At 59.1% G+C, this 15774-nt stretch overlaps 1 protein-coding gene across 4 annotated transcripts; it reads right to left on the bottom strand.

Moving 5' to 3' along the window:
* Nucleotides 1-7: 7 nt before the first annotated feature.
* Nucleotides 8-15421, bottom strand: MAPK8IP1 (mitogen-activated protein kinase 8 interacting protein 1). Of its 4 annotated transcripts, none has more exons than XM_049779621.1 (13): nt 15259-15387; nt 6979-7084; nt 5631-5782; nt 5037-5354; nt 3804-3885; nt 2701-3513; nt 2472-2547; nt 1924-2096; nt 1637-1746; nt 1412-1528; nt 1239-1309; nt 1023-1121; nt 8-777 (listed from the first exon to the last, which is right to left on the bottom strand). In XM_049779621.1, the coding sequence occupies exons 2-13, from the start codon at nt 7019-7021 to the stop codon at nt 705-707; spliced, it is 2127 nt and encodes a 708-aa protein (XP_049635578.1). In that variant the 5' UTR covers nt 7022-7084; nt 15259-15387; the 3' UTR covers nt 8-704. The 4 variants fall into 4 exon arrangements, with proteins under 4 accessions (XP_049635578.1, XP_049635576.1, XP_049635575.1 ...); XM_049779619.1 differs by lacking the exon at nt 15259-15387 and adding an exon at nt 7934-8427; XM_049779618.1 differs by lacking the exon at nt 5631-5782 and having other exon boundaries at nt 15259-15421.
* Between the last annotated feature and the right edge of the window lie 353 nt (nt 15422-15774).

Below are 15774 nucleotides of genomic sequence, written 5' to 3'. Positions count from 1 at the left end.
ACTGTGATCCAGACAGGAAATGGCACTTTAATAGCTGTCACCATGGGGCGGGACCAAGATGGGGCCTGGGCCAGTCCTAAAGCTGCCTTTTCCTGTCAGGCAGGGCCTGCAGCGCACCCGCCCTCCCCATGAGGCCGCACCTGCCAGGGCCAGCATGCCAGTGGGGCTGCAGGGGGCCCCCCAGCAGGCAAAGGAAAGCCAGAGCTGGGAACCAGGCCTGGGCCTCCACCTGCTGCTCTTTCCTTCTGGCAAAGGCCAGGGGATGGGGAGGAGGTGGATTGGGCTTACCCTGAGCCTGGGACCTCTTGGGGTGAGACTGGGAGTTAGGGGCAGGATGGGGGCACCCTTGGTGACATGTTGAGGCGGCTTCAGGGCAGGAGGCAATAGCCAGAAAGCCCAAGGCCCAGGACAGGGCAGACCCCTAAGCGGTTCAGACGGGTGCGTCCATCATGGCTCACAGCCCCACCCCACTGGCTCTACCCTCCTCGGTCCCGAGCAGCCCGCTCTGTCCTCCATAGACAAATCTACTCCCGTATGTTACAATAAATTGCATGTGCCTCTCCCCTCACCCGCCCTCCCCCACCCGCAGCCAGTGGCTTCCATTTTCCCGCCCATGGTGGTCGCGGGTGCCTCTTCTGCACCTCCAGCAGCACCCGTCTTTCAGGTGCAGGGCCCAGGGGCGGGAGCGAAGGTAGGCCACACCCCTACTCCAGGTAGATGTCCTCCGTGGGGCAGGTGTATTCCACAAACTGCTTGTAAAACTGCTGAAAGGCTCTCCTAGGAACAAATACCCCATGAGCAAGCTGGGCAGCCCCAAGGGACCCCCAACTTCTGCCCAAGAAGCCCCACTTCCTTCTAAAGCCAACTTCCAGAGCGAGGTTCCCATGAGCCCCCCTCCCTCATCCTCAGGGGCTGCCCACCCTGTGGGTTAGACCAAGGAGGTAACAGGCAGGGGTTGTAGGGGCCTGCAATACTCGGGGTTGGACCCCACAGGGCCCTAGGCCACCCAGGCACACACATACCCCACAGATTCTGCCAGAGCTTTGGTGGACTCCTCCGCCACGAAGACATGGCAGGCAAACCGGTGGTCGGCGGGGTGCTTGGTGATGAACCCGAAGTACCTGCCCAGGAAGACACATTGGCAAGGGGGACGGAGACTTGCCCTTCGGACCCTCAGGCACCATAGGGAACCATGTCCTGCCAATGTGGCTCCAGGGCCTGCATCCCATCCCACTTACTTGTTGTTCTTTGGATGGTATCCGCAGAAAGAGATGTTCTTCAGCTGGAAAAAGTGGCTACATTTATTACCCTGTGGAGGGAGGAGAGAGAGGTGACACTGTGGCCATTGCCAGCCTGTGGAGCAGAAGCTGGTCTGGGACGGTGAGGGGGGGACCTGAGTTGGGGGCCATACCTGGGCCTCCTGGGCGTCCTCGGCCCTGACGCAGATCTTCACCCCTCGCACGCTGATCTCTAGGATGCAGCTGGAGGGCGGGTTAAAGTGCACGGTGAGCCGACGGGTGGTGGCGATCTGGGGGTAAAGGGTCCAAGCATCAGGGACTGGGTGTCTGAGGCACAGGACAGTGTGGGGTTCCCCCGGGTCAGGGGAGCGGGATGGAAAGGAAGAGGGACCAAGTACCTTTTGCATAGCGGCACAAAGGACATCATTGCCCTTGTGGTAGGGCACCTGGACTGAACCCAGGAACTTCACCCGGAACTGGTCCACCCAGTCGCTGTTTTTGGTCAGGGCTAGAAACCAAGTACGAGGTGAGGCAATGAATGCAGGTGTCCCAATTTGACCAAGCCTCTTCCTCCTCTTCCTCTTCTTATTCCCCCCCCCCTTCCACTCATTGGTTAAGATCATTTTCTGGGGGCAGGTGAAGAGGTGGGGGCCCGGAGACACTGGGAGGTGGGGAAAGAACGTACCTGCCATGTGTTCGGGCTCCTTGGTGACCTCGATGGCATAGTAGGCGGGAAAGATGCCCCGTGCGCCAGTGCGCATGTTGTAGGCCTCATACCAATAGTCCTCGGCCTGCAGCTCCACCAGCAGGGGGTCATCTACTTCCAGCTCCAGTTCATCCTCATGCCGAGGCACAAACCTGGCCCCAACAGGGCACATAAGGAGTCTGCCCTCAGGGCCCTGTCCTCCACCACATGCTAGAGATGAACAAACACCTGCCACGCCTTAATGCCAGGAGCTGGCAGCTGTGCCCTCCACCCCAGGAACCCTAAACACCGAGGGTGGAAGCAGACGGGGCCCTGATAAAGTCAAGGGGTTGAGGAGGTGATTAGCTCCTTCCACTGAAATGAGTGAACGGGGTTTGGCCCAGATCCCCTAATCAAACCAGCTCTGCCCCAAAGCCCGCAGCCCAAGAGGGTGCACTATGACCCCTGGCATGGAGTAAATGGGTTGCTGGGGCAGGGCAAGCCATGCTGTGGCAATGAGGTGCCTGCCAGGTACTGCCCACGCTTACCTGAAGATGGCCCGGTGGGTCTGCTCCTGCTCCAGCCCATTGATGATACAGGAGAAGAGCCCAAAAGACTCGGCACCTGTAGGGTGAGGGCACAGACTGGAGCCGGAGAGTCCAGCTCTGGTGGTGGTGTGGGGATGAACTCCGTACCCGGATACCCGGAACCACATGGGCCATGGTCCCTCTCCCCAGGGGTGTCCCCACCCAACTGGCCCCCCCAGGGCCGACTCACTGGAGGAGCGTGAGCGGCCGCTCATAAAGACATTGAGGAACTTCTTGGAGAAGTGCACGTCAGGCTCATCGGGTGTGGAGTCCTCGGACAGGCAGGCAGAGGGCCTCGGCCGAGGGGCCTCTTCATATTCTTCCCCGATGGCCGACTCGTAGGGCGACGAGGCCGAGGCGCAGTTGTCATAGACAGTGGCCGAGTCACTCTCATCGCTGTAGTCTCCGAAGCATGGCCGCAGGCTCACCAACTCCAGCTGCGCATGCTCGTCCACCACCAGTGTGTACTTGACCGAGTCATAGGACAAGGCGCTGGTGTCCGAGCTCAGCGAGGCCCGGGGTGGTGGGGGCGGCTCACCCAGGCTTCCCCGCCAGCCCCCACCCGGCGGCTCGGGCCGTTCAGGGGACGACAAGCAGTCAAAGCCTTCATCCTCTTCGCTGATGGAGGGGTGCGGCCGCCCAGCAGTGGTGGGGTAGGCGGCAGGGTCCGGATCAGAGCTGATGGACATGCGGCTCTCGGTGGGTGGCAGGAAGGCGGAGGTGGGCTCCGGGGGATCTGGGGGCCGCTGCACTGGAGTCAGGTAGATCTCCTCGGTGGCCTCGAGCCGCACATCCGCCTGGTAGTGGATGCGGTCTCGGTGTGCGTGACCCCGGCCCGATGAGGGGGCAGCAGGGGCGCCACTCGGGGGCGCCATTTGGGTGGCGGCACTGCGGCGGCAGGGGCTGTCGGTGGAGGTGCCACGGTCCTTGGTGGGCACCGGGCTGTCCTGCGGGGGTAGCTCATCGCTCAGGCAGATGTGGTCGTGCGGAGGGGTCTGCTCCCCTGGAAGATGGACGGGAAGTGAAGGTGTGTGGGAAGTGAGGGCATGAGAAGTGAGGGCATGGGAAGTAAGGGAGCAAGCTAGGTGGCCGCAGACTGGGCTCTGGGTGACCCTCCACCCAGAGGTCCCACTGACAGAAGCCCAGTCACAGCCCTTGGGACTAGGCCTCTCCCACAGGTCGCCCAGTCTCGTGGGGCCTGCTCAGTGCAGCAGGATCCATGAAAGGAATTTCACGTGGTGGGGACGGCCATCTGGTTGGGACCAGGTACCTCGGGAGAGGGTCCTGACTTACCTGTCTTCAGAGGTGACGAGGAGCGAGACACCCGGTCCTGCCAGCTGTGCTTCTTGCCCAGAGAATTGTTGTTCAGCGTGTCCTGGGCAGGAACAAAGGGCTCTTGTGTTGGGGCATCACACAGTGCCCGGCACAGCACAACCCGGCCCTGCCCCCCGAAGGGCTACTCTGAGGCCATGTGCTGCACACACAGCCCACACCCCCCTGTGGCCAAGGTCTCACTGAGCCCCTCCCTGGGGAAATGTTCCCATGAAAGATGGCACAGGGTATGTGCAGAGGAGCAAATGCCATCCGGGCAGAGGTAGAGTCCAGTCTGGGCACTGGGGTCCACATAGGGACAGGACAGAGGTATGTTGACAAGGCCCAAGAAGAGGGCAAGAAGGACTAGCATGAATCATCCCGATGACAAATCCGTCACACGGGCTCCCTCCCCTAGTGGCACAAGGCTGAGGAAGGACAGATGTCGCTGTCAGTGGCTCTTCCGGGATGCCCTGGTCCCCACCTCCTGCAGTGTCAGGCTGGGGGACTCTGTCCCACAATGCGGAGGGGCCCCTCTCTTGGGATCACTTACGCATGCCAAGAGCCACCCCAGAGGATACTGGGAAAGGTCTAGACTTTTCTCCGAAGCTCAAACAACACTGCCCACTGGCCCCTTCCCAGAGCTGCCCCCCACCCAGGCCTTCTCCTGCCCTGCTTGGAAGACAAAAAGCCACAGCCGGCTATGCCCCTGGCAATTCAATCCTCCCTGGCATGCAGCCACCCAGCCCTGGGGCCCTGCGCCTCCAACTCAGCCGCATAGACCCCTACAAACCCATACCCTTCCTTGCCCACAGTCTATGCCCCCCCCTGAGCATCCCCAACGCAGCCCCCACTCCAACCTATTGCTGCAAGGCCTGCCTTAGCCCTACCTTTGCCAGGAACCCCCTATCACAGGGGGAAATGCAGCTGCGCCTGAAGCCCTAAACCCTCATACCCAGTTCCAGATCCTCATCCAAACCCCTTCTTCCTCCACCTGCTCCCCAAAACCAGCCCTATACCCTTCCAGATCTGGCTCCCTGCCCTGGAGGAAAAAAAAAACCCAGTCCTTCCAGACACTTCCCTTTTGCAAAGCTTCAGGCCTTGCAAGTCCCTCTCTTCGCAACCGTTCCTGGCACCATCCTGGACCCCAAAACCTCAGCACCCCAGAGTCCACCCACACACCCCAGTCCTGCCACCCCACCGCAAGCTCCTCACCTGAGACCGTGGCACCTGCGGGAAGAGGTTGAGCGTGGTGGGCCGCTTGGGCCTGTAGGTGTCCCCGCCTCCGGGGCCCTGGCCTTGGCCTTGGCCTTGGCCTCGGGGCGCTGGCTCCTGGCGGGGTTCGGCCGCGGGCTGCTGCGGGGCTCCAGGCCGCAGCGCCGCGCGGCGTTCCTCTTCATCCTCCTCCTCTTCGTCCTCGGCGCCCGGGGTGTCCCCCGCCGCGTCGATCAGGTCCATCTGCAGCATCTCGGCCTGCAGCCGGCTGCCCGCGCTGCCGCCGACGCCCCCAGACAGCAGCCCTGCGCGCGGGGGCTGCGCGGCGCCGAAGGAGGGGCGTCAGGGGCGTGGTTTGCCGAGGGGCTTGGTTTTATAGTGGGCGTGGCCTGCTTCCCGCGCCCCGCCCCTGCCGGGCGAGTCCATTCCGGGGCCGCGCGCGGGGGGATAACGACACCCGCTCCTCCCCGCCGTCCCAGCCCCGCGAAGCGGCTGCCGCAGGGCACTCCACACCTCTCCCACACACACACCGATCACCCCCCTTTTCTGGTCCTGCCCTCCTCCCGTTCCCTTGGCAACGGCCAGTGACCTCACCCGGGGTGTAAGCCAAGCACCGAGTGAGGTCACCGCTGTTGCCATGGGGACGCAGGTCGCCTGGGAACCCGGGCCCCTCAGGGATGGAGATGGGGGCGTAGTTGCAGGGAGGCGCTCGCTGCAAGGGGACAGGTGCGCCTGGGCATGGCCCGCTGGACAGGGAATGAGGATGGGGAGGGCTACGTAGGGAGCAGACGGGGGTCCCCATATGTGGCAATGACTACCCTCACTTCTCTTGCCCAACAGAAGATATATATTTTCCCCCACCCCCCAGAAGATATATATTTATATTTATATTTATATATTTCCCCCCCTCCCCTTAGGCTAGGAACCCAGCTTCAGTTCCAGCTCTGCCACAAAGGCCCCCCCTCCCCCTGTCCCTCCTGCCCCTTACCTGCCTCCCCTCCCCCAGAGGAGGAGTCCCTGCAAACACCCTAGTCTGGTCCAGATCCCACCATCCCGCGCCTAGAGGTGGCAGGGACCCCCCTCTCCAAGGTTCTGCGTGTGCATGGGTTTGGGGACTGGAGGGGAGCTGCATCTCCTCTTTCCTTCTTGGCCTGGCCCCAGGGATGGCGCGTGGGGGTCCGGGGCACTACAGGGTTAAGCCTCACCCTTTGGTTTCCTCTCGCCTGGCAGAGTTTATAGAATCTCTGGGGGGGCAGGGGGGGAATAGGAGGTTAAGACGGAGACAGACACGGGTGGGTCCCCCACGCCACAGAGTCCCCTGGCTCAGTGGGCACAGACATCGTGTCTCCTTTGGGTACCTGCCCTTTTCCCTTTCTGCATTGAAAGGCTAAAGCTGGACCTTCATTTTTCCAGCGGGACACCCCTTCTCTCAGAGGAGGGGGATTGTCCTGACTCAGGCTACCTAGGAGCCGGGCCCCTCCACAGAGGGGAGAGCCCTGTGATCTCAATCAAGCAGATGCTGCTGAAGGTAGCTGCAATGTAAGGGTTCAATCTCCACCAGGAGCCTGGAGGAGAGGGGCCCTCGAGGAGCCAGGTGGTTTTGGTGGGGTCTGGTGCAGTGTGCCTTGGAGTCCGCAGGGTGGAGCCATGTCCTGGCCCCCTTCCAAGGCCACTCCTCAAAGGCTGAAGGGCAGCCCGTGCTTCCCTGAACTCTGCTCCTACCGGCGCCTATCCTGGATCTCAGAACCATTCCAAACTCTCCCTGTGTAGGGCCAGACTGGTGGAAGGGAAGATTGCCTGCCACCCAGACCCAACACACACCCTGAAGTTGCACCAAGGGGCGTTGAGCATTGTACCCACTGCTTCTGGTACGCCCTTCACTTCCTGCATCCCCCCCACGCCCCTTGGGAGACTGGGCTACCCTCCCACCTGTCCCCCTTACCCGTAAGGACAGTGCGTCCTTGCATTGCAGGCTGATACCACATTCATCGGTGATCTCCGACAGGTCTTCATCCTCAAACTCCTCTAAGCTAATGTCATGCGTGAGCCTGTGGACACAGAAAACCAAGTTACAGCCTGCTGGAGGAGGGGGGGAGTGGGGACAGGTTTCCCCACACACACAAGGCTAATCACTGGCCCAGAGGGTGGAACTCAAGGGCCAGCCAAGCCAGAGTATGGAGCAAGAGTTGGGGTCCCATGCCCAGTGCAATTGGCAAGAAAGGAGGCCCAGGTACTCCAGCTTCTCTGGGCCAGGATTTGCAGTGCTACTGCCAAGCCAGAGGCCAAGGCCGTGCCTAGAAGGCCCAGCTGGCCAGAGGCACAGCTCTGCCAAGAGAAAATACCTTCTCAGGTCAGGCAGCGAGTGCCATGGCCTGGTCTGCCCTGGAGAACCCTGAATAGAGGCGCAGAGCCTGCAGTCCAGGTTCACACCTCTCCTCCCTCCCAGAGTGACATCCTGGGCCTCCAGGGATGAGGGAGCACCAGAGGAAAACCTGGGGTTCCTGCGGGAATATCAGCCTCTCCTAGGAGAGATCAGGTCCCTCATTCTGGATCTGGGTCTTGTCTCTCCACCAAGTCCCTCAGTTGGGGCTTGAGGGGCTAGAAACGCAAGAGGCCCCCAGCTCCAATGATGCGCCTCTGTAGTGCCTGCCTTTCCCTGCCCTTCCACCCCTCCGCCCTGCAAATTTGGGAGAATTCCAGTTTTTTTCCCCCAAAAGCCCAGGGCCTCCACTATAGTCCAAGGTCATGCAGGAGAGAAGAGAAGGTGGGTGGCCCCCAGGGGAGCCCAAAGCCCATCCTCCCATGCATCTGGCCTCAGCAGACCAAGGCAGCCCCAACTCTTTGGAGCAACCCCCCAATACCTCCCCTCTTCCCCACCAGCCCCCACACTCCCCTACCAGCGCTCCCACTGATCCTCCAACCAGCTGTCACTGTCTGGGCTTGAATCCATCTTCAGCACCAGCTGCATGGAGAGCCCAGCCCGGCTGGGGGGCTGCGGGGCCCCAGGGTCGCCCTCTCATGCCCAGAAGGGTGGGGGGCCAGGGCCTCGGGGCAGGCCTGGGGGTCTCCCGCCTCGTCTCCACCGCCTGGGCCTGCCTCTTTGCGGCCTGCCTGCTGCAGAGGCCCGGCCGGCTCATTAAAAATAGATGGGCCGGGAGAAGCAGCAGCGCTGCGGCCCAGCCCGGCCGCTCTCCCCGGCCCAGCTCCCCGCTGCAGGCAGCTTCCTCCCCCGGCCAGGGCCGCGGTGGTGGTGCGGAGCGGAATGGAGCAGTGCGTGGAAGGCTGTGTTCCGCCTCCCCCGCGGGATCAAGTTACTGCGATCGATGCCATCGGCTCCACCTGCCCTTCCGATGCCCTGACAGGGGCGGGGGCAGGGGGGGCCACTGATGAGGGGCGGGGGTCCTCTCCCAGGTCCAGGCCAGTAAGCAGATGGCAGACATCTGAGATGGTTCCCCCCTCTAAAAGCCAGCCCCTGATGGGCTTTAAAGGGCCAGCGTCAGCACTCGGTGCCTTGTGGTGAGAGGTGAGGGGTGTTAGGAAATTCCCCATATAACGGATTCTCCCCATAGAGAATTCACAAACTCCCCATAATAGAGAATTCATCTGCACCTAGGCTGGGGCAGAGACCATCTCGCAGGGGTCCTCAAACTTTTTAAACAGGGGGCCAGCTCACTGTCCTTCAGACTGTTGGAGGGCCAGATTATAGTAAAAACAAAAATTATGAACAAATTTCTATGCACACTGCATATATCTTATTTAGAAGTGAAGAAACAAAATGGGAATAAATACAATATGTGGCCCGCGGGCTGTAGTTTGAGGACCATTGATAGGGCTTGGGGTAGCCTTTAAGGCTAACCTGGGCCTCTCCCCACTTCAGGACTCAGGAGGAGGGACAGAGACCAGTGACCCTGGGAGATCATAGCTACTGTCCTGGAGAGGTGGGCAGGCCGGCAGGGGGCATGGTAGTGAAAGGGTTGGGTTGCAAGGGGCAGAGGCTAAAATGTAAATGCACCATCTCACTGGGGTGTCCTGGGCTTCGGTAAAGTGGGGTACTTGTAGGGCAGACCTGTGGTGTCTGCACCCCTGCTCTGTAGGTGACACTTGCATGTTGGCCACTCCCTGATCTGTGGATTTAGTCCTGTTTGCCTCCATCTTCCCACAGTCTTCCCTTAGGGCCATTCCACCTTACCCACCCTTCCTGCATAGCTCTTGGAATTTCTAGCCACACATCCAGGCCCTTCTTTCTCCCTCCAACCTCAACCCCCAGGGCTAGCCCAGTACTGGAAGAAGAACCCAGCTCTCAGTAGAGAGAACTTTCAGTTAAAAGACCCCTTCCTCCAAGAAGCCCTCTGGACTCACTCACTGGTCCTATCTCAGGGTTGGGGATGGGGTCATGAGCTTTATCTCTGAAAGGTGAAATCAGGGTTCCTCAGAAAACATCAAGGCTCAGGGGAGGAGCAGTAGCACAGCAGGTTTAATCCTCAGCATCCCACATGGTTCCCTGAACCTGCCAGGAATAATTTCTGAGCACAGAGCCAGGACTAACCCCTGACTGCCACTGGGTGTGGCCCATAGAGGAAAAAAAATAATAAAAGGGGGCCAGAGAGATAGCACAGTAATAGGGCATTTGCCTTGCATGCAGCTGATCCAGGACGGAACATGGTTCAAATCCTGGAATTCCATATGATTTCCCATGCCTGTCAGGACTGATTTCTGATCGCAGAGCCAGGAGTAACTCCGGAGCGCTGCAGGGTGTGACCCCCCCAAAAAACCTCAACCAACCAACCAAAAATAATAATAAAAAGGGAAACAAACCAAAAATTATTTTTAAAAATCAAGGCTCGGGCCGGAGAGATAGCTTGGAGATAGGGCGTTTGCCTTGCAAGCGACAGACCCAGGACCAACGGTGGTTCGAATCCCCGGCATTCCATATGGTCCCCTGTGCCTGTCAGGAACAATTTCTTTTTTTTTTTTTTTTTGGTTTTTGGGCCACACCCACTTGACGCTCAGGGGTTACTTCTGGCTATTCGCTCAGAAATTGCCCCTGGCTTGGGGGGACCATATGGGACGCCGGGGGATTGAACCGCTGTCCATCCTATGCTAGCGCTTGCAAGGCAGACACCTTACCTCTAGCACCACCTTCCTGGCCCCCAGGAACAATTTCTTTTTTTTTTTTTTTTTTTTTTTTTGGTTTTTGGGCCACACCCGGTAACGCTCAGGGGTTACTCCTGGCTATGCGCTCAGAAGTCGCTCCTGGCTTGGGGGACCATATGGGACGCCGGGGGATCGAACCGAGGTCCGTCTCCTAGGCTAGCGCAGGTAAGGCAGGCACCTTACCTCCAGCGCCACCGCCCGGCCAGGAACAATTTCTAAACAGAGAGCCAGGAGTAACCCCTGAGCGCAGCTGAGTGTGACCCAAAAACCAAAAAACAAACAAACAAAAAATCAAAACTCAAGGTGGATGAAGGACAGTCACCTGGCCACCTGGTCTGGCTCCCCCTTCCCAGTGGGGTCCTCCTGGAGGCCCAGCTGCCAGGTTCTCCGGCAGGAGTCACAAGCTAGTATGACGCCCATATGTCTCAGGATATCCTGAGCATCCATACAGTCTGCCAAATGGGAGGGTTCTCCCTGAGGACTTTCCTCCTCTCTGCACCCTTGGCCTGGATTAAGGTCTCAATTGCTGAGTCCTTATCGGGTCTGGAGGAGCACTGGGCAGGGCCAGGTGTGGTCAGGAGTTCAGGTTTGCTGTGTGCTGCCAGGTTTTAGGGTGCCTCTCACCAGCAAAGTCCCATTCAGGCTCTGCCATCCCCGGATCAGAAGAGGAGGAAGAATGGGGAAATGGAGCCCCTCCTCCCAGGGGCTCCCCCAAGCTGAGCCACATACCTCTGCGGCGTGACCTTATTCCACTAGGAGACTCCCAACAGTTCCCCTTCCTGCCTCCCCCGCACCAACCTGAGTCCAGGTGAGTCATTTCTGGGGCCTCACCCCTGAGCAGCATCCCTGGTCCAAGAGCTGGTGTCCCTGACCTCTGGTGACCTTGTCCTGCTTGAGGACAGCAGTGCCCCTCATTTTTAATCCCAGCCAAGCTGGCCCCTCCCTGCATTCTTTCCATCATTGGAGGAACAGGGGGTTTGGGCCACTACTGGAAAGCCTGCACCCATCCTCCTGGCCATTTCCCCACATTCTGACCTCACCAGACTCTGTGCTCCCACCCGTTCTAGCTCTCCTGGAGGAACAAGACAGCCTTTGTGTTTCTGGGGTGCCTCAGCCCTCCCCGTCAGCACTCAGGCCCACTCGAGGCAGGCTAAGCTTGCCAAGGCTATGCTGTGGATGGCTAAGTGGTGGGATGCGCAGGCTTTCGCTGAGTGAGAACAAACCGGAGCCAACTGAGGCCCATCAGAGGTGACGGGAGCCTCTAGGCCCTCACTATGCCACTGCAAAGCAGCTGCCAGTGAGGAATCAGGGGTTCTGGTCATGCGACCCCTGAGCCCTTCCTAAAAAAGCATCTATGGTCCCCAAATGTAGCCTGTGCCCCTTCTCCTAGATGAGCAAACAGTAGGCTTCCTCCAGGCCATGCTCCAGTAGGCCACTCAGGAAACCTGGGCCTGAGAGCAATATTCCAGCAGGCAGGGCACTTGCTTTGCACACAGCTGACTAGTATTCAATGCCCTTCACCACTATGGTTCCTGCAGGGAGTGATTCCTGAGTACAGAGCCATGAGTAGGCCCTGAGCACAGCTACATCGTATGGCCCAAAAACAAAGAAAGGGAAATCAGGTCCTAGTCCAGTGGCTCCTACCCACTCCCCTGTGTGTCCAGTAGGCTCACAGTCAATGTTCCCTCATCCCCCACTAGATTACCCCACCTCAGCAGGCCCTGGAACCACCTTTGAGAAGTCAATTCTGACCTTCCACAGGGGGGACAAAATGCCCAGGCCACTGGATCTCCTCGGCTTGTCTTGGATAACTACTCTTGTTACGGATCCCTACTCTGGGTTCTACAATCAAAATGGACTTCCTGTGGTGGTGAGAGAAGGATCCTACCTCTCTTGGTCCAAAATGGTTAGTGCCTAAAGAGAACTTAAGAAATTGACAACGAGGGGCTGGAGCCATAGCGCAGCAGTAGGGCGTTTGCTTTGCAAGCGGCGGATCCAGGATGGATCTCGGTTCGATCCTCAGCGTCCCATATGTTCCTCATAGCCAGGAGTGATTTCTGAGTGTATAGCCAGGAGTAAGGTAGGAATGGAGGGAGGGAGGGAGGGAGGGAGGAAGGGAGGGAGGGAGGAAGGGAAGGAAGGAAGAAGCCCCTAAGCCTTTCCCTTGGAAATCAGGTTCTCCTGTGACCCAACTTCCTGGATATCTCGAGTCACTCACAAATATCAGTCTGGAGTAGAATGCGGAGGCCTTGCTGAGTGGAGTTCTAAAGGCAACAAGTGATGAAGGGATAGGCCCAGCCTGGTCCACTCTAGTGCTTGCTCTATCCCAACCTAAGTATGGCTTGTCCTTCTTTCTGCTCTGCAATTCCCTTCCCAATCATATCCATGCTGGGGTCTTCTCCAGAGGAAATGAAGCCAACCCCAAAAGTTTATCCCCGGAGATAGCCCCTGCTCGGGGGCTGAATGTGTCTGTCCTGTATGCACCTGGATGCCTTGTGTTTTGAAAATTCAGGATCTGAGGAGCACTGTGTGGGAAAGTCTTCCGAGGAGAGACTTGGGTGTGGGAAAACCTCTCTCCACAAGGACACAAGTTCCTCCCCAGGACATGGGAGACCACTAGTACCCCTAGGGTCTGGAAAGCCCCAAAGTCCTGTGAATAAGTTTTAGAGGCTGGAGATTCACATGGAAAACGGTAACTCACAGGATGAGCAAAAGGGTAGACTGCATTTAGATTTCCATGATAGGGCCCAGAGAGATAGCACAGCAGCGTTTGCCTTGCAAGCAGCCGATCCAGAACCAAAGGTGGTTGGTTCGAATCCCGGTGTCCCATATGGTCCCCCATGCCTACCAGGAGCTATTTCTGAACAGACAGCCAGGAGTAACCCCTGAGCAATGCCAGGTGTGGCCCAAAAACCAAAATAAATAAATAAACAAACAAATACATTTCCATGATAGTCAAAAGTGTTGGGGGAAACTGCTGGACTTGAGAGCTAGTATAGTAGATAAAGTACTTGGATTCAATCCCCTATACCCCCATATGGCCCCAAAGCACTACCAGGAGTGGTACCTGAGTCCAGAGCCAGGAACAGCTTTGAGCACTGTCAGGGTTGATTCCAAACCAATAAAAACAAAAGTGCTACTGTGGTCACAGAGTGAGAGACAGGCAGCTGGCTGGAGTTCTATCCTCGGCATCCCATATGGTCCCTGAGCACTGCCAGGAGTGATCCTTTAGTGCAGAGTCAGAGTAACCCTTGAGCATTGTGCATTGACAGGTGTAGTTCCCCCCCCCCAATAAAAAACAACAACCATAAAACACTCGTAAACCTGGCATCATGAAGAGAGATTCAGGGTGTTATGTGCCCAGTCTGGAGTCCACCACTAAGGCCAAGCTGTGGTTCTAACTCAGGCCCACTGGGCCCTTGATGTGAGTAAAGAGTTAAACCAGCAGGATCAGAGAACAGAGAGGGGGTGGCTGGAGAAGGCAGGCCCCCACACTCATCCACACCCCAGTGGAAGACATTCAGGTCCGGTTGGCAGCCCCCAACAGCGCCTCTGACAAGAGAGAGGAACAGGGACAGGAGGAATATGCACCAGGAGCCTGCGGGCAGAATCCGGACTGATCCCCTGTTCTGGATTTCCGTCTAGTCTAGAGGGAGAGAGTCCTCCAAGCAAGCCTGCCTTTCCAGGCTTTTAAGCGCCCTGAGAGGAGGGAAGAAGGCAGGAGCAGTTTACACCCTCGCTGTGGACAGCCTTCACCTCCAGGGGGACCCAGATTCATTAGTTCACAACGGAGGGGCCTGTGGTGGGGAAGGAGGCGCTGCGGCCAGGATTTGAACTGAGGTCCCTTCCCCTAAAGGGAGGCGTGTGGGGACCATCTGTAACAGGCAGGTGGCACTGGCCACAGAGAGGGGCCTGTCAGCCTTAGATTTGGCTTCCTCCATCTGCTCCCCTGCCAGGGTCCCCAGGCAGCAAGGCCCGGGGCAGTGTCTGGTCCTGATAATACATTAGAGATTCCCTAGGGGGCTCCTTGGTCAGAAGAGAGGCTGGCGTGGGGCCCAGCTGGGGTCTGGCTGGTGGGGGCCCCAGAAGAGGGGGAGAAGTGCCAGATCCAAGACGGGCAAACAATGGGGTGTCTGAGTCTTCTGGGAGTGGGGACTCAAGGTCTCTTACTGAATTGCAGGCAGGAATATCGGGGAGGGGGCGATCATTCGCCCTTTTACTCAATTGCAGGCAGAGAAGTATGAAGGGGCGACCATTCCCCCCTCTACACACACACACACACACACACACACACACACACACTCACACACACACACACACACACACACACACACACACACACACACACACACACACGCTCACACACACCTCCACTGCCCACTTCTCCCGAGCTCCACCTCCAAAGGCCAAACACCAGATGGGGGCACCAAGTGGAGTTGATGGGGGAGCTGAGGTCTGAGTCCTGGTATTTAAGGCTGATCAACGCCCCCTCCCATCTCCCTAGCTGAAAAATTTCCCCACCCCCAAACCAGATGCCCCCCTCGAATTGGGGAGGCTAGATTCTGCACCTGTTCTCACCTGACCAGCAGGTGCTCTGGTCCCCAGAGGGTCCTACACGTAAACTGCAGCCAGGCCAATGTGAGGGGATGGGATTAATTGGGGAGGGGGGCCAGGGACACCACCAACGCCAGGGCTGTCCAGTCCCCAAAAAAAACTGGGACCCAGGGTGTCCCCACCAGTCTGTTCCACACCCCATCGGGAAGGCAAGCTCTGGCTGCCCTCCGCTCCCGTCCAAGGATCTTCACGGGGTCCCTGACCCCGCGTGGGGGAGACGATGGCCCAGAGCACCTCTCCTCCAATTGCACTCGGTACCTGGGAGCCCCGCACCCAGAATGGCGACGACGGGCGCTGCACCAGAAACGTGCAAGGGCTGTCCGTCAGAGCTGAGGGGTCTCTGCAGTTGGAGAACCTCAACCTCTGGCCCCGGGTGCTGCATGCGTCTTTTGGGGGCGCCCTGGGGTGGGTCCCCGGGAAGGATGGGCCAGGCTTGCAGGACCGGGCTGCTCACCTGAAATTGGGCGGCGACGCGATGTGCAGCCCCAGGAACGGGGAGGCGGCGTGCGGGGACGCGGCACCCCCGCCCAGGCCGCCGCTCTCTCGCTCCGCCATTCTCGGGCCCAGCCCTGGCCATCCGGGCGGAGCGCGGCGCGGAGGCGGTGGTGGCGGCGGGCCGGGCGCGGGGCGCGGCGGGGCTGCGGGCGGGCAGGCGGGCACCCGTGCGGGCACCACCTGCGCAGGGCAGGGCGCGGCTTCCCGACCGCGCGCCCGTGCGCGCCTCCGCACCCTAGTGGGGGTCCCTGCGCCCCGCCCCGCCCCGCCTCCAACCCCGCCCCACCCGCCGCTGTCCTCGGTGTTGAAGTCTTGGGTTCCCCCCGCTAGTGTTGGGGGGGTCCAGTCTTGCCTACCCCCTACTCTGGCCACTCCACTCTCCCTCCAAATTTTCTCCTGCGCCCCAGCTCAGTTGGCACGCGTGGGTACTGCCCCTCAGGGTGGGCGTTGTGCCCAGGTTTTACCTAACCCCTAA

The sequence above is a fragment of the Suncus etruscus genome, chromosome 9, assembly GCF_024139225.1.
Source record: "Suncus etruscus isolate mSunEtr1 chromosome 9, mSunEtr1.pri.cur, whole genome shotgun sequence".
NCBI lineage: Eukaryota > Metazoa > Chordata > Mammalia > Eulipotyphla > Soricidae > Suncus > Suncus etruscus.
This window is presented reverse-complemented; position numbering and strand designations above follow the sequence as displayed.

What these genes read in the sequence shown, in the direction of transcription:
- MAPK8IP1 (XM_049779618.1), bottom strand. Translation starts at nt 15,359, where the DNA reads ATGGCGGAGCGAGAGAGCGGCGGCCTGGGCGGGGGTGCCGCGTCCCCG. An exon ending in TTTGTGCCGCTATGCAAAAG is followed by an intron (nt 1,529 to 1,636) that starts GTACTTGGTCCC and finishes CTTTACCCCCAG; the next exon opens with ATCGCCACCACCCGTCGGCT. An exon ending in GCTCTGGCAGAATCTGTGGG is followed by an intron (nt 778 to 1,022) that starts GTATGTGTGTGC and finishes ATTTGTTCCTAG; the next exon opens with GAGAGCCTTTCAGCAGTTTT.